Raw genomic sequence first — 22662 nt, forward strand, 5'->3', positions numbered from 1 at the left:
CAATGTTCCCTTCTGCTCTAGGAATCGCAGTCCATGTGTTCTTGTTCTTTTTAACCATTCACCCACCCAGGGCCAAAGGCCTCCTGGGCTATTCCCAGGCACGGAGCAGAAGGAAGCATTGGGGGGGGGGGGGGTCTTCAATGGGAAAAGAAAACATTCCAGTGAGGTAGTCACGGTAGTCTGTTGGAGCAAAAACAAGAAAGAGTCTCATGACACCTTGAAAATGGGCACATTGGCTATGGCCAGACCTCCAACAGTGCCCGTGAACCTCTCCGCTCCCTGCCCCCTCCCAGAATATGTAAAAAACTAATTAGTTTTGACTAGCCGGGCCCCCACGGCAGCCATTAGGTGACAAGCCAGCCACATCCTCCATGGGAACTATTCTGTGGTTTCTCCCAATTCCCAAATATGCGCACGGGTCCAAAAAGGTTGGAGGCCCCCTGGACTACGGCAGAAGCTTTTGTGGACTAAAGCCCATTTCGTCAGATGCGACTGATGAATTGATGGCAACCACTTTGGATGGCTTTAATGGGGGTAGACAAATTCCTGGAGGAGAAGGAACAATTTGTCAGAGAAACAAATCTGGTGCTGTTTTGTTTGTCCGTTGCCATCACCCAGCAATAGGAAGGGCTGCAGCTCAGTGGCAGAGCACGTGCCTGGCGTGCAGAAGGTCCCGGGTTCGATCCCCAGCACCCCAGGTAGGGCTACGAAAGAATCCTGCCTGAAACTTTGGAGAGCCGCTGCTGCCAGTCAGTGTCAACAAGTCTGCGCTAGATGGGCCCAGGGTCCATCAGGATAAGGCAGCTTCCTATGAACAGAAAGCTTTAATTAGAAAAAATAGGAGTTTTTGGTGTGTGTTTTAAGTGGAGGGGAGATAAATTTTGCTAATTTATGCAATCCTATGTTGGCCTACTGAGAAGTCCCATTATGTTTAATGGGGGTTGGACTCGATGGCCTTGTAGGCCCCTTCCAACCCTACTATTCTATGATTCTAAGGTTATCAATTACTACTAGTCCTCATGGTTATGTGATACCTCCAGTACCAGAGGCAGTACACCAATGTACACCAGTTGCTGAAGAACATGTCGTTGTACATTTTAATTGCAAGTCACCTTGGCGGCCTGATTTGGCCTCCCCTCCTCTTCCTCTATGGCCTGAAATGATAAAATTCCAAAAACAGGTTTACCACCACTTTTTATGGATAGGGACATCCTCTCGCGGTAATCCTCCATGCATCTTTTGAAAGTGCGCTATAGTCCACAAACGCTTATGCTGGGGCAAATACTGTCTTCTTTAAGGTGCCACAAGGCTCCTTGTTGTTTTTATATCCTATAAAAAGGATATAGGCGAGGACTTGTGATGCAGTTCGCACTCCTCGTAGGCAACTGCACATGGCAAAAGTAAGAGGAAAATGCTGCTCCCTGCCCCCCTTCTCCACTTGTCCAATTCCAGCACCTCACAAAAAGGGGCCTGTTAGGTCAGAGGGGCCTGTGTTTGGTGACAAAAGCCAACCAAGGCCACTGTGCGTGGCTAACCAAGAAGAAAACCTGGCAGAACACCTTGTAGTAACACCCCCTGCCCCCCCCCGCCCCTGTTGCTCTCCATTTGTCCCACCCCAACACCGCACAAAAAGAGGTAAGTTAGGCCAGGGGTGGGCAGAAGATAAAATGGAATCTACCAGTAGATCTTTTGGTGATCCGCAAAAGCTTCTGACTCCCAACCATTTAACAATTGCAACAACTAAAGGTGCAATCCTATGCCTGGGAGTCCCAGCATTCCCCAGCCAGTATGGCTGGCTGGGGAATGCTGGGAGTTGTAGAACCTTTTTCAGTCTAAACATGCATAGGATTGTGCCGTAAATTACCCAGGGAGGCGGTGGGGTCTCCCACACTGGAGGCATTCAGGACGAGGCTGGACAGCCACCTGTCAGGGATGCTCTGACTTGGATTCCTACACTGAGCAGGGGGTTGGACTCGATGGCCTGGTAGGCCCCTTCCAACCCTACTATTCCATGATTCTAAAAGGATGTATTGTTTTTTTCTTTCTACATTAGGCTGCTCAATTTAATAAAGCCCAACGAAGAAAAACAGAAGTAGATTTGTGCGTGAAAGAATTGCAGCGCTCGCTTTTGGTACTGAAAACAAATTCCAGCATTGGGCACGTGCTCGCAGGCGGCCAGTTCCTGAAATCAATGTATATATCTGTGCTGCTTACCCACTATCTGGCACCTCGCTCACAGGGATCAAATCTCAGGCCTGCAGGCCAATTCCAGTTGTTATGATTTCTGTGCCTTATGTTGCTTAAAGCATTATTTAGATAAGAAATGAAAGACCAAATCCCACTTCCCCTGTAGCTATCCCCATTTACCCCCCCCCCGACTTCTGCCTGATGCTTGTTGTTTAGAAAGTATTTTAATGTTGTTCTTGTGAAGTTACTATTCTTGAAAGGAAACCAAATAACATTTGAGTGAATTTTATTGTTTCCCTTCTCGTATAGAAATATGCAGGGCAATACTATTTACAGAACATAATTTCAGCCCACATTTCCTCCCCCTGTAACTGTCCACCCCAAACTCTTCATCGAAACTCTTTCTGCTCCAATAACTTTTGGCCCATGACAATTTCCCTTCAGCCTGCCCTCTGAGTGGAAGAGGCAGGGCTTCTCCTTGTGGCTTTCCGAACACCCAGGAGAAGACTCCTGTTAAGTGTCTGTGGGTCTGAAGCAGGGGTCCTCAACCTTTTGGGGCCAGTGGACACATTTGGAATTTTGAATGTTGTAGGCACTCTCACAAAATGGCTGCTGTGGGGGGTTGCCCATTCGTGAAATGGCTGCCATGGTGGGCACGTTCATTCACAAAACACCCACTTCCTAGTAGGCAAACTGGTAAGACTAAGCTCCTACATGGCAGAGGGACCCGAGAGGCTTTGGGAGACGTTCTTAGAGGGTGAGGTTGATGGGAAGGCCACGTCTTGGATCCAGGAGATACTTTGGGGCTTCCTAAAGGTTCTCCCCAGAGAACAGTGACCAGTGTCTCACTGGGTTTAGAGCCCCCTTTGGGGTAACACCAAGCCACCAGAACCAGAGCCATGGCAGACAAGCATGTCCCCAAAACAGGCAGCTGGAAGGGGTACACTTGCCATCCAGTGAAGACTGGTAGCTCTGTTGTCAGTGGGGCAGTGAACCCACTCCGTGTTTCAGTCAGAACCAGTCAGAAATCTAAAGGAGCTCTCCAAGGTGCATATTCACTGCCATGACATCGGAGCCACCAGTCTCCACTGTTACCATCCCATGTTCCACTGCCTCGAGTTCCAAGAGGCTCAGGGGCCTCTCCACCTCCTCTTTCTACTAACAAGTTCCCCTCCGAGTCAACATTCTGGTAGATTTTATGGTATTTCCTTTTGCAGTGTTAACGAGGAACTTGAGTATTTACTGGATCCTGTGCTGATCAGAATGAAATTCATACACTGCCCCCTGCTGAGTCCTTCTGTTGTTATAATGGTGAGATTTCGGGGGGCTCTTCTCTGGGCACCACTATCTACAATGGTGAGACAGGTGGCTACCTGGAAAAGAGCCTTCTCTGTAGTGGTCCCCCCATCTGTAGAGGAGTGTCCCTCCCAAAGAGATCTGCCTGGTTTCACTTTATTCCTTTTGACGCCAGCTGAAAACCTTCCTCTTCCGTCAGGCATTTAATTTCTACTCTGTTGCTCCGATTATTAACTTTACTGCTGGCTCTTTAGGATGTCTAATGTTTTAATATCTAAATATTCGTATTGTTGTATTTATTGTTTCGGTTGTTATTGTATCATTCGTTTGGGGTTATATTTTATGATGGAAAACTATCCCTAGGGCATCTGCCAGTTTGGGGGGGGGGGGGGGAGAGAGAGAGAGAGAGAGAGAGAGATTTGATCAATAAATAATGTTGCAATCCCCCCCTCCCCCCAGTGACTACTGTTATGGGAAAACAAGGGAAAGTTTGCATGCTGCTTTTCTATAAATGAAATTAAAAGGGTCCTGTGCTGCAGCCCACAATACCATTATATTGGCATCCTCACATTATGCAAATTGCATGTGCTTTTTACCAAGCCGTGCAACTAGCATGACCTATTCAGGTCTCCTTGACTCAAATGACGCAAATTCATTCGGGTGTAATCCTATACATATTTAGACAGAAAAAAGTCCTACAATTCCCAGCATGCCCCAGCCAGCTGTGCTGGCTGGGGCATGCTGGGAGTTGTAGGACTTTTTTCCTGCATGCATAGGATCGCACCCTAACCCAAATAATGTTTTACCAAAACAAGGGAAAGTTTTGTAAACTAATGGAATGCATGGAAAAGGGAATTCCCCCCTCACACTCACCCCCACTGTGGGGGCCTCCTATAGTTATACTGGCGCAAATGTGTTGGACTACTTAGCATGGGTTTCTTTCTTTCTTTCTTTACAAGATTAATATAGCACTCTATAGCTAACAAGATTCCTGAGGGGTGGACAATAAAAGAAAGAAAAAAGAATCAAAATACAGAATTAAAATAATCAAAATCCAGTTCTATCAAAGAAATCACGGCTGTTCCATCCGGGAAGCTTGTTTAAATCAAAATGTCTTCTGCAGACTCCAAAAACAAAATGAGGCTGGCGCCTGCCTGACATCAACAGTTCTACAGAGCGGGAGCCAGTAGGCCGTACTCCAAGTGGACTCCAAACGGACCGCAGATCCATGTGGAACCATCAGGAGCACTTCACTGGATTACCTCAACGACCAGGCAACTAACACGTGCTGAGTACGAATGAAGCATGTTGTGTAACCAAGTCAATTTATTTGAAAAAAACAAACACAAACACGAATGATGGCATGAGTCCCAATCAAGGCTGCTGGATATTATCGGCAAGGAAAGTGGCGATCGCATCACGCACCATCTCTCCCTCTTCTGCGCTCCTGTTGTTGTATGGACAGGACTCCTCCTCGTTATAGTCTGGCAGAAGTATATGGTCGGGGATGTCCAGACCTTCTTGCAGCGCGTGTTCTTTGGTCTCGCAAATGTTGTGCAGCACGGCGCACGCCGTGATCACTGCCACGACGTTCTCTTCTGCCACAGGCAGCCGATTGGTGAGGCACTGCCACCGTGCTTTCAGTCTGCCAAAGGCCTGCCCAACAACCCCGTGACAACGCGTGAAGGTGCTGTTGAATAGGCTCTCTCTCTCATCAAGGTGATCCTCAAATGGTTTCATGAGCCATTTTCTCATTGGGTAGGCACCGTCGGCCAGTATGAGTGGTGGTATCTGCACATCCCCAATGGTGATAATAGGGTTCCCTGGAACAAAAGTACCATCATCCATGGCCTGGCACAGCGCAGACTTCCGGAAGATGGACACGTCGTGGTGTTTCCCGCTCCACCCTACTTCAATATCAATAAACCGGCCAGTATGGTCTGTTGTCCCTTGAAGGAGGACAGAGTGGAATTTCTTGCGGTTGGAGGACTCATCTGCCTGACCTGTAGGGGTAACTATGGGCAGAAGTGTCCCGTCCATGACTCCGATGCACTGGGGGAACCCCAACTTCTCAAAACCATCCATTATCTGCAAGGGATAAGGAAAAAGGCACGAGTTAAAAGAGAACATTTGCAGTGAGGGAACCCCATCTTCTGTCCATTTTCTGCAATGGATAAGTCAGAAGCCATGAATTAAAAATGGATTTTGTTTTGTTTTGTTATAACAACCACAAATAAACCCCTGAAAAGGGCTCTCATGGGACAGTGAAAATGGCAACTGCCATGTGGCTACAGTGAAGGTACATTTGGCTGAGCTATACATAGATAAACAAACACTCTCTTCCAACAACCTAAAAGACAACTTTATACATGGACTCTACCAGAAGGTCAACACCGAAATCAGATTGACTACATCCTCTGTAGCCAAAGGTGGCGGACATCTATACAGTCAGTAAAAACAAGACCTGGAGCTGACTGTAGATCAGATCACAAACTTCTTATTGCACAATTTAGAATCAGACTAAAAAGAATAGGGAAGACCCACAGATCAGTTAGATATGAGCTCACTAATATTCCTAATGACTAAGCAGTGGAGGTGAAGAATAGATTTAAGGGACTAGATTTAGTAGATAGGGTCCTGGAAGAACTATGGACAGAAGTTTGCAATACTGTTCAGAAGGCGGCAACAAAAAACGTCCCAAAGAAAAAGAAAACCAAGAGGGCAAGATGGCTGTCTGCTGAGACACTGGAAGAGGCCCAAGAAAGAAGGAAAGCAAAAGGCAACAGTGATAGGGAGAGATATGCCCAATTAAATGCAAAATTCCAGAGGTTAGCCAGAAGAGATAAGGAATTATTTTTAAAAAAGCAATGCGCGGAAGTGGAAGAAGATAATAGAATAGGAAGGACAAGAGACCTCTTTCAGAAAATCAGAAACATTGGAGGTAAATTCCAGGCAAAAATGGGTATGATCAAAAACAAAGACGGCAAGGACCTAACAGAAGCAGAAGAGATCAAGAAACGGTGGCAAGAATATACAGAAGATCTGTATAGGAAGGATAATAATATTGGGGATAAATTTGACAGTGTGGTCAGTGAGTTAGAGCCAGACATCCTGAAGAGTGAGGTTGAATGGGCCTTAAGAAGCATTGCTACTAACAAGGAAGCAGGAGACGATGGTATCCCAGCTGAACTGTTTAAAATCTTGCAAGATGATGCTGTCAAGGTGATGCATGCCATATGCCAGCAAATTTGGAAAACACAAGAATGGCCACCAGACTGGAAAAAATCAACTTATATCCCCGTACCAAAAAAGGGAAGCACCAAAGAATGTTCCAACTATCGAATAGTGGCACTTATTTCACATGCCAGTAAGGTAATGCTCAAGATCTTGCAAGGCAGACTCCAGCAATTCATGGAACGAGAATTGCCAGATGTACAAGCTGGGTTTAGAAAAGGCAGAGGAACTAGAGACCAAATTGCCAATATCCGCTGGATAATGGAGAAAGCCAGGGAGTTTCAGAAAAACATCTATTTTTGTTTTATTGACTATTCTAAAGCCTTTGTGTGGATCATAACGAATTGTGGCAAGTTCTTGGTGGTATGGGGATACCAAGTCATCTTGTCTGCCTCCTGAGGAATCTGTATAACGACCAAGTAACAACGGTAAGAACAGACCACGGATCAACGGACTGGTTTAAGATTGGGAAAGGAGTACGGCAGGGTTGTATACTCTCACCCTACCTATTCAACCTGTATGCAGAACACATCGTGTGACGTGCTGGGCTTGATGAATCCAAGGCTGGAGTTAAAATCACTGGAAGAAACATGAACAAACTCAGATATGCAGATGGCTGAAAGAGAGGAGGAGCTGAGGAACCTTATGACGAAGGTGAAAGTTGTTGTTCAGTCATTAAGTCGTGTCCGACTCTTCGTGACCCCATGGACCGTAGCACGCCAGGCCTTCCTGTCCTGCGCTCTCTCCCGGAGCGTGCTCAAGTTCATGTTTATTGCATCAGTGATGCTATCTAGCCATCTCATCCTCTGCCGTCTCCTTCTCCTTTTGCCTTCAATCTTTCCCAGCATCAGGGTCTTTTCCAGGGAGTTTTCTCTTCGCATTAGGTGGCCAAAATATCTGAGCTTCAGCTTCAGTATGTGTCCTTCCAATGAGCAGTCAGGGTTGATTTCCTTGAGGATGGACCGATTTGACCTCCTTGCAGTCCAGGGGACTCGTAAGAGTCTTCTCCAGCACCACAGCTCAAAAGCATCAATTCTTTGGCGCTAAGCCTTCCGTATGGTCCACCTCTCACAGCCATACATTACTACTGGGAAAACCATAGCTTTGATTATAGGAACCTTTGTCGGCAAGGTGATGTCTCTGCTTCTTACTGTGCTGTCTAGGTTTGCCATAGCTTTCCTCCCAAGGAGCAAGCGTCTTTTAATTTCATGGCTACAGTCACCGTCTGCGGTGATCTTGGAGCCCAAGAAAGTAAAATCTGTCACTGCTTCCATTTCTTCCCCTTCCATATGCCAGGAAGTGATGGGGCCAGATGCCATGATCTTAGTTTTTTTAATGTTGAGTTTCAAACCAGCTTTTGCACTCTCCACTTTCACCCTCAACAAAAGGCTCTTTAGATCCTCTTCGCTTTCTGCCATTAGGGTGGTATCGTCTGCGTATCTGAGGTTGTTGATAATTCTCCCGGCAATCTTAATTCCGACCTGTGATTCATCCAACCCGGCGTTTCTCATGATGTACTCTGCATATAAATTAAATAAGCAGGGCGACAATATACAGCCTTGTCATACTCCTTTCCCAATTTTGAACCAATCGGTTGTTCCATGTCCGGTTTTTACTGTTGCTTCTTGACCCTCATACAGGTTTCTCAGGAAACAGGTAAGGTGGTCTGGTACTCCCATCTCTTTAAGAATTTGCCACAGTTTGTTGTGATCCACACAATCAAAGGCTTTAGCGTAGTCAATGAAGCAGAAATAGACGTTTTTCTGGAATTCTCTTGCTTTCTCCATGATGCAGCGAATGTTGGCGATTTGATCCCTAGTTCCTCTGCCTCTTCGAAAACCCGCTTGTACTTCCGGTAGTTCTTGGTTCACATGCTGCTGAAGCCTAGCTTGTAGGATTTTGAGCATCACCTTGCTGACATGTGAAATGAGTGCAATTGTGCGGTAGTTTGAACACTCTTTGGCGTTGCCCTTCTTTGGAATTGGAATGTAAACTTTTCCAGTCTTGTGGCCACTGTTGAGTGTTCCAAATTTGTTGGCATATTGAGTGCAGCACTTTAACAGCATCATCTTTTAGGATTTTAAATAGCTCAGCTGGAAGACTGTCATCTCCGCTAGCTTTGTGGTTACTAATGCTTCCTAAGGCCCACTTGACTTCACTCTCGAGGATGTCCAGCTCAAGTTCAGGGACCACACTATCATGGCTATCAGGGACATTCAGATCTTTCCTGTATAGTTCTTCTGTGTATTCTTTCCACCTCTTCTTCATCTCATCTGCTTCTGTTAGGTCCCTGCCTTCTTTGTCCTTTATCATGCCCGTCTTTGCATAAAACGTTCCCTTGAGACCTCCGATTTTCTTGAAAAGATCTCTAGTCTTTCCCATTCTATTGTTTTCCTCGATTTCTTTGCGTTGTTCATTTAAGAAGGCCTTCTTGTCTCTCCTTGCTATTCTCTGGAACTCTGCATTCAGTTGGATATATCTTCCCCTTTCTCCCTTGCTTTTCGCTTCCCTTCTTTCCTCAGCGACTTGTAAAGCCTCATCAGACAGCCACTTTGCTTTCTTGCATTTCTTTTTCTTTGGGATGGATTTCGTTGCTGCCTCCTGAACAATGTTACGGACCTCCGTCCATAGTTCCTCAGGCACTCTGTCTATCAGGTCTAATCCCTTAAATCTATTCCTCACCTCCACTATATATTCATAAGGGATAAGGAAGGCTGAGCGAAGGAAGCTAGATGCTTTTGAACTGTGGTGCTGGAGGAAAATTCTGAGAGTGCCTTGGGCTGCAAGAAGATCAAACCAGTCCGTACTCCAGGAAATAAAACCAGACTGCTCACTTGAGGGAAGGATATTAAAGGCAAAACTGAAGTACTTTGGCCACATAATGAGAAGACAGGATACCCTGGAGAAGATGCTGATGCTAGGGCAAGTGGAAGGCAAGAGGAAGAGGGGCCGACCAAGGGCAAGGTGGATGGATGATATTCTGGAAGTGACGGGCTCGACCTTGGGGGAGCTGGGGGTGGCGACGGCCGAATGGAAGCTCTGGCGTGGGCTGGTCCATGAAGTCATGAAGAGTCGGAAGCGACTGAACGAATAAACAACATACATAGATAAACCCACCCCATTATAAAACACAGCAACATGGCAAAGTAATGCAAGTATTGCAACTGTCACAATGGGTTTTTTTTCTTGCAGAGCATCTTTTGTCCATGTTACCCACCCCAAACGTATAAATGGGTAGAAAACAAAGGCCACCATGTGGGTACAGGTACAACATTTTAATTCAAAAACTTTTTCCACCATTTCAAAAACATATCAACATTTTATTTACTTAATAATTAAATTTATTAATCACCCATCTGGCTGGTCACCCAGCCACTCTGAGCGATGTACAATAATAGAAACAGTTTAAAACAATAAAATTCTACATTAAAAACTTCATATTTCTAAAAATACCCTAACCCACCCAAATGCCTGCCTGAACAACCATGTTTTTAATGCATGGCAGAAGCTCATTAAAGAGGGGGCATGGCGGAGTTCCCTAGGAAGGGAGTTCCACAGAGTGGGGGCCACCACAGAGAAGGCCCTCTCCCTCGTCCTCACCAGTCTAGCTGTCCTGGCTGATGGGACAGAGAGAAGGCCATCCAAGGCTGATCTTGTTGAGCAGCCTGTCTGGTGTTGCTGGAGGCGCTCCTTGAGGTAGGCTGGGCCGGAACCGTATAGGGTTTTAAAGGTCAAAACCAACACCTTGAATTTGGCCCGGAAAACAACTGGTAACCAGTGCAACTCCTTCAGCACCTCCTTCAAACATGGCAAAATAATTGAATATTTTCTTTCTCTCTCGCCTTCAGCTTACCTTCTGGTAGTCACCCAAGTAAATGTTCCGGTGGGCAAGCTGATGCCTGATGGCAAAACACACCTCCAGAACAATCTCTCCCACGGTGGACCTCCCAACTCCGAACTGTGTGGCAACCTCACGGTAGCACTCCAGATTCGATAGCCACCACACAGCAATGGCCACGCGCTTCTCCACTGAGATGGCTTCCCGCATGGTGGTTTTTTGCCTCTCCAGCTGAGGCCGGAGCATGTCTGCAATTTCAAAGAGGGTGCCTCTGCTCATGCGGAAATGCTCGATCCACTTTTCATCATCTGAGTTTGCCTGAACAAAGTTCTCCCACCAATTGCGGCCGGTCGTGGGGGACACCCACCAGCGCCGGGGTATCGGACCACTATCTAGCAATGCGAGGAAAGCAGCCTCGCGTTTTATCCTCCTCTTGCGGAGAATACGGCGAGTCCTGTGAACTTTGAAAAAGTGTTTCCGAAAAGCCTGACCAATTGTTTCTCTCCTCCGCTGCTGCCTGCTGAGACTCAACAGATAGGCATTACATAAGCTAAGTGTTGAATGGAGCACAGCACGCAGTGCCTGGGAATAGAATTCCAGCAGAGGGAGAAGCGAACGAAGGTCCGTCTTGAGCCAACGGTGGTATTCGGCGTCGTGGGAATGGTCTTTAGATATTTCAGAATGGCAGGCTCCCACTGTAAGAAATAAAAATCTGATGGTCAAGAACCCGTGCTTTTTGTTTCATTTCAGCTACACACTTACAAACACCAGAATACAGAGATCACAGACCACTGGCGGAGGGGCAGTGCTGAATTCTCAGTACGGCAGAGGTGGAGCCCGTTGTAAACTGGGAACAAGCTTCTAATTTTCAAGCATGGTCAGGCTATTTCTTTCACAGTATTGGAATTATGTAAAAGTTGCTAAATAACTAACTTTTGTAGGAATGCAGGAGACTGCCTTATCCCCAGTCAAGCTTCTGGTCCATCTCAGTACCCATCATGCCCCAGTTGTTAGAGGACTGTTCCCAGGGGTCTTTATTGTTATGTTGTTTTGGATGTCTGACTTTTGATTTCCTGATATATAATAAAATTCTTTTAAAAAAATCTAGCTCAGTACCCTCTACACCAGGGGTGTTGAGCCTCTTTCAGCCTAAGGGCCATGTTCCATTTCGGAAAAGCTCTCAGGGGCCATATTCCATGGCTAGTGGAGCTGGAGGCAAAATGGTCGGGGCCAAAAATACCAGCATATTTTATCTTACAGCCCTTACTGCCGGTAATTCAGACAGTCCTTACCACCAGTAACTCAGCCTTAGGAGAGGCGTTTCAACCTTTTGGAATGGGGAAAAATGGCACAAACGCCAGGAAACCACCAAATGATTGGAGGTCTGGGGAAAGGGGAGGGGGCATGGTGATCTGCGGACCCCAGGAGGGCTGGATTGGGACCCCAGCTGGGCCAGATTTCACCCCAGGCCTGAGCTTCCGCATCCCTGGGGTAGAATCCAACATTAGTCCTATGCAGACCCACTGAAATGAACGGGACAAGTTAGTCATGACTAACATAGGTATCATTCATTTCAATGGTTCTACTCTATGTATGACTAACATTGGATACTACCCCTGGTCTACACTGTGTGGCAGGAGCTCTCCAAAGTTTCAGTCAGGGATCTTGTGCAGCCCTAGCTGGAAATCTAACCTTTTCACCTGCAAAGAGTGAAGGGAGTGGGACACACATGGAAGCACGGGCCAGTTGAGCAAAAGCAGAAGCAAGCTTTTCCCAGCAACTTCTCTGGGCCATGTTCGTTCACCTAGGGTTCACCTGGGCTCATTCCAAGACATGCCAAACTATGATTTAGTGCAGCCTTCCCCAACCTGGTGCCCTCCCGATGTGTTGGACTTCAACTTCCATCCTTCCCAACCGGCATGACGTGCCAGCTGGGGATGGTGGGAGTTGTAGTCCAATACATCAGAAGGGCACCAGGTTGGGGAAGGCTGGTTTAGCATGACATCCGAACGGAGTAAAAAGCTCTGTAGAAAAACAGAGTCCCTCTGCAGTTTGCTCTCCCACAGGATATACAGAGCCAGGTTTAGGGTTCTGGGGGGCATCCAGGGATTGAGACCCTCAGTGGGCCCTTTTAACCTGCGAAGAATGGCGGGAGTGGGGCATCCAAGAGAGAAATATACAGCATTCTATTTTTTACTTAGCACAACACCTACTGGGAAGAAGGTTTGCGAGGGAAATCTGGACTTTCAGAAAGATCCATGTAGGATGATTTTGTAGAATTGTTGTCTTTTTGTAATGGGTTCACCAGATTTTCAACTCCGCCATAACTCACAGCATGACATTCTTCTGATGCTAGCTAACTGCTGAATATTTCACTAGCTACATCATGTTCTGCCTATGGTAATATTCCAGGCCAGAATTTTGAGAATTCTATTTCAATACCAATTGTGTCCATGTAAGCCAAGGATCTATGAAGCTCTGACCATGTACGTTTATAATCCAGTTTTTATTCAGATCTGGGATACTGCAGGGGCCCCCAGCGATGCCAGTGAAGCTCTCCCCGTCAAAAAAATCTTCTAAATAAAAACCTTGGAAAATGTTAGGGTAGTCTTTCTCTCCCTTTCCAGTCTCTAGCCTTGCTCTTTCTCTCCCCTCTACCCCTTTCCCTTGCTGTTTCCCTCTTCTTTAGCTCACTGTTTCTCTCCTTCCTAGCCTCTAGCCTTGCTCTTTCTCTACCCCTTTGCCTTGCTGTTTCCCCTCCCTCCCCGCCTCTAGCTTTGCTATTTCTCTCCTCGCCTCGTTACCTTGCTGTTCTCCCCACTCCCAGCCTCTATCCTTGCTTTTTCTCTCTTCTCTACCCCTTTGCCTGGCTATTTCCCCCTCCCTCCCCCCTCCTCACTATTTCTCTCCCCCACCCACCTCTTTACCTCACTTCTGACTAGCCAGGCCCCCACAGCAGCCATTTTGTGACTAGCCATACCCTCCATGGGAGCCATTTTGTGGTGGTGCCCACAGCAGTTTCTCAAATTCCCAAATGTGTTCACGGGGCGAAAAAAGTTAAGGCTCCCCGAGATCCTGTATAATTTATCCTCTTTTGGCTAGGAATATAGCTTTATACTGACTCAGAGCCTTGGTCCATCTAGCCCAGTATTGTTGGCACTGACTGGCAGCACCTCTCCAGGGTTTCAGGCAGGAAATGTTGGGGATCAAACCTGGGGCCTTCCGCATACAAAGCAGGTACTCTGCCAATGAGCTACAGACTTTCCCCATCAGGGCATCCAGACAAAAGATTGGTTGTGCATTTTCTACCGGATAAGATCCCATACATTACCGAGCAAGCAGCTAATTTGCTTCTAATCACTATGTGCACAAGAGCTCAACTGTTTAAGGGCAGAATCCTGTGGGTTGCGCCCCCATTAGACAAAAGCCTCCAAACTTGGAGGCTTCAGAATATCTAGAGGGGCCCCCCGGCTGCCAACAGGGTGGGAGGAGAGACGGAGGCATTTTTCACCGCTCCATCCTCTTGTTTCTTTTTCCTCTAGACAGGCTCTAGATGGGCTCCAAGTTTGGAGGCTTTTGTCTAATGGGGGCGCGACCCACAGGATTCTGCCCTTAAACAGTTGAGCTCTTGTGCACATAGTGATTAGAAGCAAATTAGCTGCTTGCTCGGTAATGTATGGGATCTTATCCGGTAGAAAATGCCTCCTCTAGCCTGTCGAGAGGAGGCACGCTGGTGGGGCCCGAGCTGGGCTGCAGATGCCATAGACTTCTTCATAACCCGGCCTCTCCTCTCCCCTCTGCTCCTGCCCACCGGAACACCCCCTTTCAGACCTCTGCAGGTGCTCCTGGGCTCCTTCTGTGACCTCAGCAAGCAGGCACCGCGATTTTCAAAGCAGCTGTGAGGGGGCAGGGGGAGGAATCAGATTTTGGAGTCCCCCTCCCAAAGTCATAGCAGTGTCTCCAGCTTCGGGAGGGGGACTCTGAAAAACCCTATGGCCCCTGGAATGTTCTCCAGGGACCAGAGCATTGTTCTCTAACTGTATTAGCTCAAATGGATGAATTGTGCTTTTTGTTGTGGTTCTTCTGTTATTTGTATTCTGTATCTCAATCTGAATATGTCATATGAAGGTAATATAGACTGACTGATTGATTGAAGTCCTGGTATTGCATAGACTTTCTCCCCACGGTTTGGAATCAAACGATATGTAGTTCTGGGTTGTATCCAATTGAAATGAATGGGACAAGTTAGACTAACATTGTATACAACCCTCTTGGCACTGCTATAATTTCACCATCATCCCCCCATCTGTTCGCCACTGTTTCCCATGATGCATCAGTAATCAATACTCACTCTCACCACTGTCAGCCGGGAAAGAAATAGTCTCCCGGTATCTTTCCGGAAGGGTCTCGACTTCTTCTTCTGACATGGGACTTTCCACTCGAAAATAATTTTCCCAACTAATATCATCATCTTTGGGATAAAAGAGAGAGAGAGAGAGAATTCATAAAACTCTGTCCTCATTCAAAAGCAGAGCCAGTGTGGTGTAGTGGTCAGAGTGTTGGCTTGAGACTGGGGAGACCTGCGTTCACGTCTCTGCTAGGTCATGAAGTCCACTGGGTGACTTTGGGCCTGTCTCTGACTCTCAGCCTAAGAAACCACACAGGATTGTTGTGAGGATAACATGGAAAGGAGGAGGACCGTGTAAGCCAGCTTGGGTCCCTTGGAGGAAAAAGGGTGGGATATAAATGTAGCCATAAATGTAATAATAATACATAAAAATGTAGAAAAATTGCAGACAGGACAAAGGGAAACGGAGAAGTATTTCTCAGCTGACAGAAGCAGCAATGAGATGAAAGTCCCACAATCCCAATCAACACAAAGGAGGCCTGTTCAGCTTTCTGCTCCCATTCCAGTTCTTATGGGGAAAGGGACATCTGAGACGCTTGGTTTTACAAGGTGCCATGGGGATAACATGAAGTCAGAAGAGATTATGTCCTAGAGAATTCAAAGTCTTTCCTCAGAGAACAGAAACTTCAGTGGGAAACATCTCAAACTCTACAGTTCAGCAGCCATTCCTAGATGCAGAAGGGTCCCGTCACGCATCTACCTGAAAATTTCCCCTCTTCTGCAGAATCCCAGTCAAAGAGGTCTTTTTCTACGACTTCTTCCAGCCAGGAGATGAGGTCTGGTTTCGAACTCAAGAGCATTTCTAGAAACAAACACATAGGAACGTATGAAGCTGCCTCCTAATAAGACACGCCACTGGCCCATCAAGCCCAAAGTCTGGGCAAACTTGTGGCCCTCCAGATGTTTTGGCCTATGCTGGAGAGGGCTGATGGGAGCTGCAGGTCAAAACATCTGGAGGGCCACAAGTTGCTCACCCCTAATCCAAATGATGCTTTAGTGCAGGGTGCAAAACATTTCAGCCTGAGGGCCAAAACCTTCTGGAGAAGCTTGGGTTGGGCACATTCCAGTGGTGGGTGGAGCTAAAGGCAAAAGGTGTGGGGCCAAAAGCAAAAACACTCGCATTTGGAAGGGTAAAGCTCCTGCTGCCAGTAAATAAGCCTTAGGAGAGGCATCTCAACCTTTTAAAATGGGGAGGGGGGATTGCACCAAAGCTGGGAAAGGGAAGGGGGGTGGCCTTCTGGGCAACCTTGGAGGGCTGAATTGGAACCCCAGGCAAGCTGGATTTGGCTCCTGAGGTTCTGCACCCCTGAGTAAGGGTCTCCTCTCTGCTAAGAGATCTTCTTGGCCAGAAGAAATGGACACTGGACATAGAAGATGTGTCCAGAGCACTTTTCAATTGGCAGCCCTGTAAGGAACTAATGAACTGCCCCACTACTGTCACAGCATTATCAACTTATCAAGAAGTTCAATTCACTCACCTCTGGCTTGAATTGTGATACTGGTTTTATATTCAACTACAGACGTAATTTAATTTAGCAATGCTAGGATGTCTTGTGTTCCCATCAATTGCTCTTGTTGTGAATGGTCATTGTTTACACTGCATACAAGTAAGCTGCAATGTAATGGTCAGAGATAGTATCTTTTATATTTCACTTTCATTGGATCTCACTGTTGACCTTTCTTTTCTCTCTACATCCAGGTGTGTGTGTGTGTGTGTGTATATACCTTCCCACTGAGAATAGCACTTCTGCCTCTGACAATGTGGACTCTAGGCCAGAAAAGACTATGGCATAATACATTCCTTTGTCTTTCAGCATCCATAAGTCTCCTCTGCCTCACTGTCACCCTACTTTTTATAACTAACATATGTAAATTAATAGGTATTTTCAAGCACAGGACTGAAAAAGGAAAAAAAAGGTTAGACGTTATTAGTGAATTGTTCAGCTGAAACTGAACCCAGAGCCTTTGCTATGCCACATTAGTCATAATAGTCTTATTTCGCTGTTGGGTCCTCACCCAACTTGGGTCCTCACCCAAAGAGGTCACCGTCTCATAATTCCCAAGCATCACCGTCTTATAGAGAGCTCTTTGGCCGGGATCCAGCAGGGCCCACTCTTCCTCGGTGAAACGCACGGCCACCTCCTCAAAGGTCACCAGTCCCTAAGAGAAGAAAACGATTTCCTTCCTCATCAATATTCACAGGCATGATGCAGAAGGGACCTCCCCCTCCACTTGCAATCTGAAGGGAAATGGCTGTTGGGCTGCAGCTCCGATCATCCCTGGCCAAAGTCCGGGACAAAGGGAGTTGTAGTTCAACATCTGGAGGTTGGGAAAAGTATGGCTTAAAGCTACATGGGAGAAACACAGAGGACCCTGCAGCATTCTGCAGAGGTAGCACTCAGTCTGGAGGTTCCTCTGTAAAAAAGGAAGGAGCCAACTGAGCTGTCCCCGGCCCGTCTCTCCCATCATCATTCCCCTACCTGAGCGGGCTGCATAGTGGCTGCTTCCACTCCAATGCAGTGAGGGGAGGATCTAAAACATCTCCCCAATGCCATTTCACTGTCTGTGGGGGTGAAAAGGTGGCGCGATGATTACCATCCTCCTTAAATAATAAAAAAAAAGCTTTTATTAAATTTCCAAAATAAAACTACGTCAAGTTTAAGTTTAGTTGCTAACAGACAGTAGTCCAATTTACATATATTTCCCCTTTGCTTTACAGGCAAAATATGGGTTGGATCCATTTGCTGCTTGGAAATGTTCTTTATGATCCTTCACAATAGCAAATTATAGTTATTCTCTTGCCCACAATCCAAAGGAACGCTCTGACAAATGTTGCTAAATATGTCCCTGCTCTGCATATGAAATAAAATTATGTCCCAGGGCATGGTCTGAAGGCACATGAGGCAGCCCCCTTGCTGAAGCTACGCAGGTCTGTGTCTGTTCAGCGCTTGGAGGGGAGACTGCCTGGGAAACGCATGCAGCCACCTTGAGTTCCATGATGGAGGAAAGGTGGGATATAAATGTAATAATATATAATAAAAAATAATAGCTAGACTCCCTGCCTCTCCTGATCTTTATTTTATTTCTTAAGATTTTTAAAATATATATTTTTAACTGGAAACCTGGCATGCTGCAAAGCAAAGTGCTGCCCTCCAGCACCATCTGTAGTTGGGTTCAAAAGAGTGTTTTGGAGCTCAGACCCCATCTCTGCCTTGTTCTTGGGCAGGATTTGGGGCAATTATATCTCTAGAATTATTTCCCCACCCACAGCTCATAAACAAGCCTGCTATTCTCTACAATAATGTGTTCTCTTCCTTCTGTTTGACTTGATAAAGTACTATGAGGGCTGCTAAATTAGGTTTGCCAGCATTTTTTAATGACCCCACTCCTGCGCCTTTAGCACCAACCTGGAACACAGAAATTAAGAAGGCAAGGTTTTCCCCATCACTAATCCATGCCAGAAAAGTTTCCCCGCCTCGAATGTCTGCCTGTCAGATTCCTTTTCAAGGCACAGGGACAAGACCAGCAGCAAAAGGTGGCAACCGTCATTATGGGGAGAAGGAACCTGAAGAGGGAGACAAGAGTGTATTTAAATAATACATTTCAAGGCTGAACTAGAGTTATGCTAGCAAGAATTGAGACCCTGCAACTCCAGCTGGGCTCACTCCCTGCCTCTCCTCAAAGCACAGGGGCTGGGCCTTGGGGGAAACTGCTCCCTGATTGGCTCCCTCCTCTCGGCTCTGCCTCCTATTGGCTGGTCTTCTTGAACATATAGAAGGGTTAGGTTTGATGAAGCTTTTTCTGCCCCTGTGCCCGTGTCTTTAACATCTCCCTGGCACAAAGGAAGGATGGCCAAACTAAGTTCCTTTAATCACACATATGCATAATTGCCTCCCCTACTCTCCTGCAAGCGTGCACAGCCCCGCCTCAGACTGGGGCTGTGGAGCTTTGGGAGAGGAGGGGTTAAGCTTCCTCTCCCTGCCCCCATTTTCATCCCAAAATTCCAACCCCCACCCCGACAGCAGCATGTCCACTCTCACCTGTTCATCAACAACAGCCCATGTGTTGTCATGTCACGTAAACTGGCCCACTAATACAAATTCACAAGTGAGGGAGGGGGTGCTGCAACAAAATGTTGCAATGTGAAGTGCTCAGGCTCAGGGTTTCAGCCTTGCCAGCCATGCCCTCTTCCAAGATACTCCATTGCATGCCCCCTCCCCTGGTTTTCCATTTTTGAATACCCCACTACCACCGCTTAGGGTTTTCTCCTACATTTGTTTTTGTCTTTCTACAAACCTTTAGGTTCTCCCCAGCCAGTCCACATCTCCCTCTGTGTCCCCTGACGGTGCCTATTTGGATACATGAGGATCCACAGTTGGAGAACTGAGTTCAATATTAGTATAGAGCATCCTTCCCCAACCTTACAACTCCTAGCATCACTGGCAATTGGCCATACTGGCTGGGTCTGAGGGAAGTTGGAGTCCAACACATGTGGAGAGCGACGAGTTGGGGAAGGTTGGTGTAGATTTCAAATTCCAGAGGAAACGTATGTTTCCAAAGCATCACATGAACCTACCCATACACTACGCTCATTATCTAAGGCACTCCTCCAGGTGCCTCCTCTGAGGGAGGCTCAAAGCGTGCCAACAAGGGACAGGGCCTTCTCGGTGGCAGCCTCCTAATTTTGGAATGATCTCCCCAACGAGACCCCCCGGTGCCAACATTGTTATTTTTTTGGTGCCAGGTTAAGACCTTCCTCTACTTCTAGGCATTTGGCAGCATATGGTAGGTTTTTAACCAGGCCATGGGATATTGTTTGGATGTGTGTGTGTGTGTGTGTGTGTGTGTGCTCTGTTTATACGTTTGTGCCTTTTTATATTATGCCTAACACCGCATTTTTTAAGTTTTCAAGCTTTGTAAACCACCCAGAGAGCTTTGGCTATTTGGCAGTACAGAGATGCAATCAGTGAATGAAATAAATGATCGCGCTGAAAACAACTAAAGGGATTCTCCCTTACCTTCAGGAGCAGCAAAGAAAAACAAGTTAACTTTCCCCCCTCAAACCCAAGACTCAAACTAATGCATACCCTCCTTCTGTTCCATCAGCGGCATAGTGGGAGATTCAGGACAAATAAAAGGAAGGATTTCTGCACAAAGCGCAGAGCTGAACTATGGAATTCGCTACCACAAGATGCAGCGATGGCCACCAACCTGGACGGCTTTAAAAGGGGGTCAGACACATTCCTGGAGGAGACAATCAGTGGCTACTAGTCCTCATGGCTATGTGCTACCTCCAGTCTCAGAGGCAATATGCCTATGTACTCCAGTTGCTGGGGAACATGGGTGGGAGGCTGCTATTACACTCATTTCCTGCTTGTGGGTGTCCTGTGGGCAGCTGGTCGGCCACTGTGTGAACAGATGGACCCTTGGTCTGATCCAGCAGGGCTCGGCTTAGGGTCTTAGGCAGGCAAGGGGCGCATTTCGCCTGCCCAGCAACGCAAAACGGAAATCACCCAAACACCAGGGATTGTCTCGAATGGGCTGCATCCAAGGTTCCTTTGACTCAGCCTTCCCCAAACTGGCGCTCTCCAGATGACGCGGGGCCACAGCTCCCATCAGCTCCCAACTCGGGGTCCGACACATCCTATCAGCACCAGGTTCCGGCAACCCGGTCTAGCTGAGGTCCTCTTCGTCCCGATCGGTCTACTCTCAGTAGGACTAACGCTAAGCTGCAACCCCAGGGGCCCGGGATTCCGTGAGGCAGGCATCTCCGACCCGGCGCCCGCCAGACGCGTCCAACTACAGCTCCCATCACCCACGGCGCCTGGGGGCGCGCCGGCCGGGGCTTATGGGGACTGCAGTCCAGCGCCTCCGGAGGGCGCCGGGCTGGAGGAGGCCGCGCCGCACTTCCCTGCCCGCGGGGCAGCCTCCAGCCCGCGCTGCCCGCCTGCCAGCCGCGCCCCGCGCCGCGCCGCGCCGCGCCCGAGATCGGGCGCCTTCTACCTTGCAGCGGCCCCGGCGATCCTGCGCGCCCACGTGGCCCCGCCGCATTTTCCGGCGCGGGGCGGGACAGGAAAGGAGACTCCCGCTTTGCCGCTTTCCCGTCTCCTCTAGGCCTCCGCGGCCGCCGGTTGTTTTAACCCTCGCGGCGCAGCCCCGCGCGGGCGGAGGCGCTGCACGGCCCGACCGCCGCCCGTCTCAGCCTGCCCGGGACTGCGCCCCTGAAGGGCACCTACGGAGATGTGTGCGCAGGGTTGCGCCCTCAAGAGCCTCGCGGGGGACACCTCCGCGTGGCCTCCGCAGGCGCAAGGGCGGGCCGTTGTGTCCTTTCCCCCGAGCTGAACCGCATCGCTTTACTTCTCCCCACCCGCAACAGGCGGCGATGCGGCGCCGGAACAGTTGCGCGTTTGCATGAACATCGCTGAGTGCGGCGGAATGTGTGGGGCCCTCCGGAGGGTTGGGGCGACAACTCCTGTCAGCCCCTGCCAGCACGGGCAGTGGCCGGGAGTCTGGGAGGTTGCCGTCCAAGACATCTGGACAGAGCCAGGGTGCGGGGAAGGCTTCCGGGCTCCCCCACACTGGAGGCGGTCAAGACGAGGCTGGACAGCCATCTGTCGGGGATGCTCTGACTTGGATTCCTGCATTGAGCGGGGGCTTGGACTCGATGGCCTTGTGGGCCCCTTCCAACCCTGCTATTCTATGATCCTATGGCTCACTTTTTTGTTCTGCAAGGCTTTGGAACGATGCCACAGGCAATTAATCCCGCTCTCCCTTTCTCTTTTTAAAAAGATGTTTTTTCCTCTTTACGAAGATCATGGCATCTGGCCCCATCACTTCCTGGCATATAGAAGGGGAAGAAATGGAAGCAGTGACAGATTTTACTTTCTTGGGCTCCAAGATCACCGCAGACGGTGACTGTAGCCATGAAATGAAAAGACGCTTGCTCCTTGGGAGGAAAGCTATGGCCAACCTAGGCAGCATAGTAAGAAGCAGAGACATCACCTTGCCGACAAAGGTCCGTCTAATCAAAGCTATGGTTTTCCCAGTAGTAATGTATGGCTGTGAGAGCTGGACTATAAGGAAGGCTGAGCGCTGAAGAATTGATGCTTTCGAACTGTGGTGCTGGAGAAGACTCTTACGAGTCCCCTGGACTGCAAGGAGGTCCAGTCAGTCCATCCTAAAGGAAATCAACCCTGAGTGCTCATTGGAAGGGCAGATACTGAAGCTGAAGCTCAAATATTTTGGCCACCTAATGCGAAGAGAAAACTCTCTGGAAAAGACCCTGATGCTGGGAAAGACTGAAGGCAAAAGGAGAAGGGGACGACAGAGGATGAGATGGCTAGATAGCATCACCGATGCAATGAATATGAACTCGAGCACACTCCGGGAGAGAGCGCAGGACAGGAAGGCCTGGCGTGCTATGGTCCATGGGGTCACGAAGAGTCGGACACGACTGAACAACCAACTTAATCTATTGGATTCCTGCATTGAGCGGGGGGTTGGACTCGATGGCCTTGTGGGCCCCTTCCAACCCTGCTATTCTATGATTCTATGGCTTACTTTTTTGTTCTGCAAGGCTTTGGAACAATGCCATAGGCAATTAATCCCGCTCTCCCTTTCTCTTTTTAAAAAAGAGATGTTTTTTCCTCTTGCTCTTAATCTATTTGTTGTATTGTTTTTCCCTTTGGTTCTTAATCGA

General features: G+C 48.0%; 2 protein-coding genes across 8 annotated transcripts in view; both read right to left on the minus strand.

Moving 5' to 3' along the window:
• LOC146356065 (uncharacterized) overlaps window positions 1-22662 on the minus strand; it is an 87797-nt gene that overhangs the window by 43807 nt on the left and 21328 nt on the right. The window lies entirely within an intron of this gene.
• LOC146356066 (uncharacterized) lies at window positions 4787-21024 on the minus strand. 7 transcript variants are annotated; one of them, XM_084831625.1, is made up of 9 exons: window positions 20967-21024; window positions 19260-19312; window positions 18371-18528; window positions 17444-17565; window positions 16997-17123; window positions 15664-15765; window positions 14907-15026; window positions 10571-11250; window positions 4788-5571 (listed from the first exon to the last, which is right to left on the minus strand). In XM_084831625.1, exons 4-9 carry the CDS (start codon window positions 17516-17518, stop codon window positions 4858-4860), a joined length of 1818 nt encoding a protein of 605 aa, XP_084687751.1. In that variant the 5' UTR covers window positions 17519-17565; window positions 18371-18528; window positions 19260-19312; window positions 20967-21024; the 3' UTR covers window positions 4788-4857. The 7 variants fall into 7 exon arrangements, with proteins under 7 accessions (XP_084687753.1, XP_084687751.1, XP_084687755.1 ...); XM_084831627.1 differs by lacking the exon at window positions 19260-19312 and having other exon boundaries at window positions 4787-5571; XM_084831629.1 differs by lacking the exon at window positions 19260-19312 and having other exon boundaries at window positions 16980-17123.

This window comes from Heloderma suspectum, chromosome 2, assembly GCF_057233095.1.
Source record: "Heloderma suspectum isolate Gila_16-S chromosome 2, 16-S_ref, whole genome shotgun sequence".
Taxonomy (NCBI): domain Eukaryota; kingdom Metazoa; phylum Chordata; class Lepidosauria; order Squamata; family Helodermatidae; genus Heloderma; species Heloderma suspectum.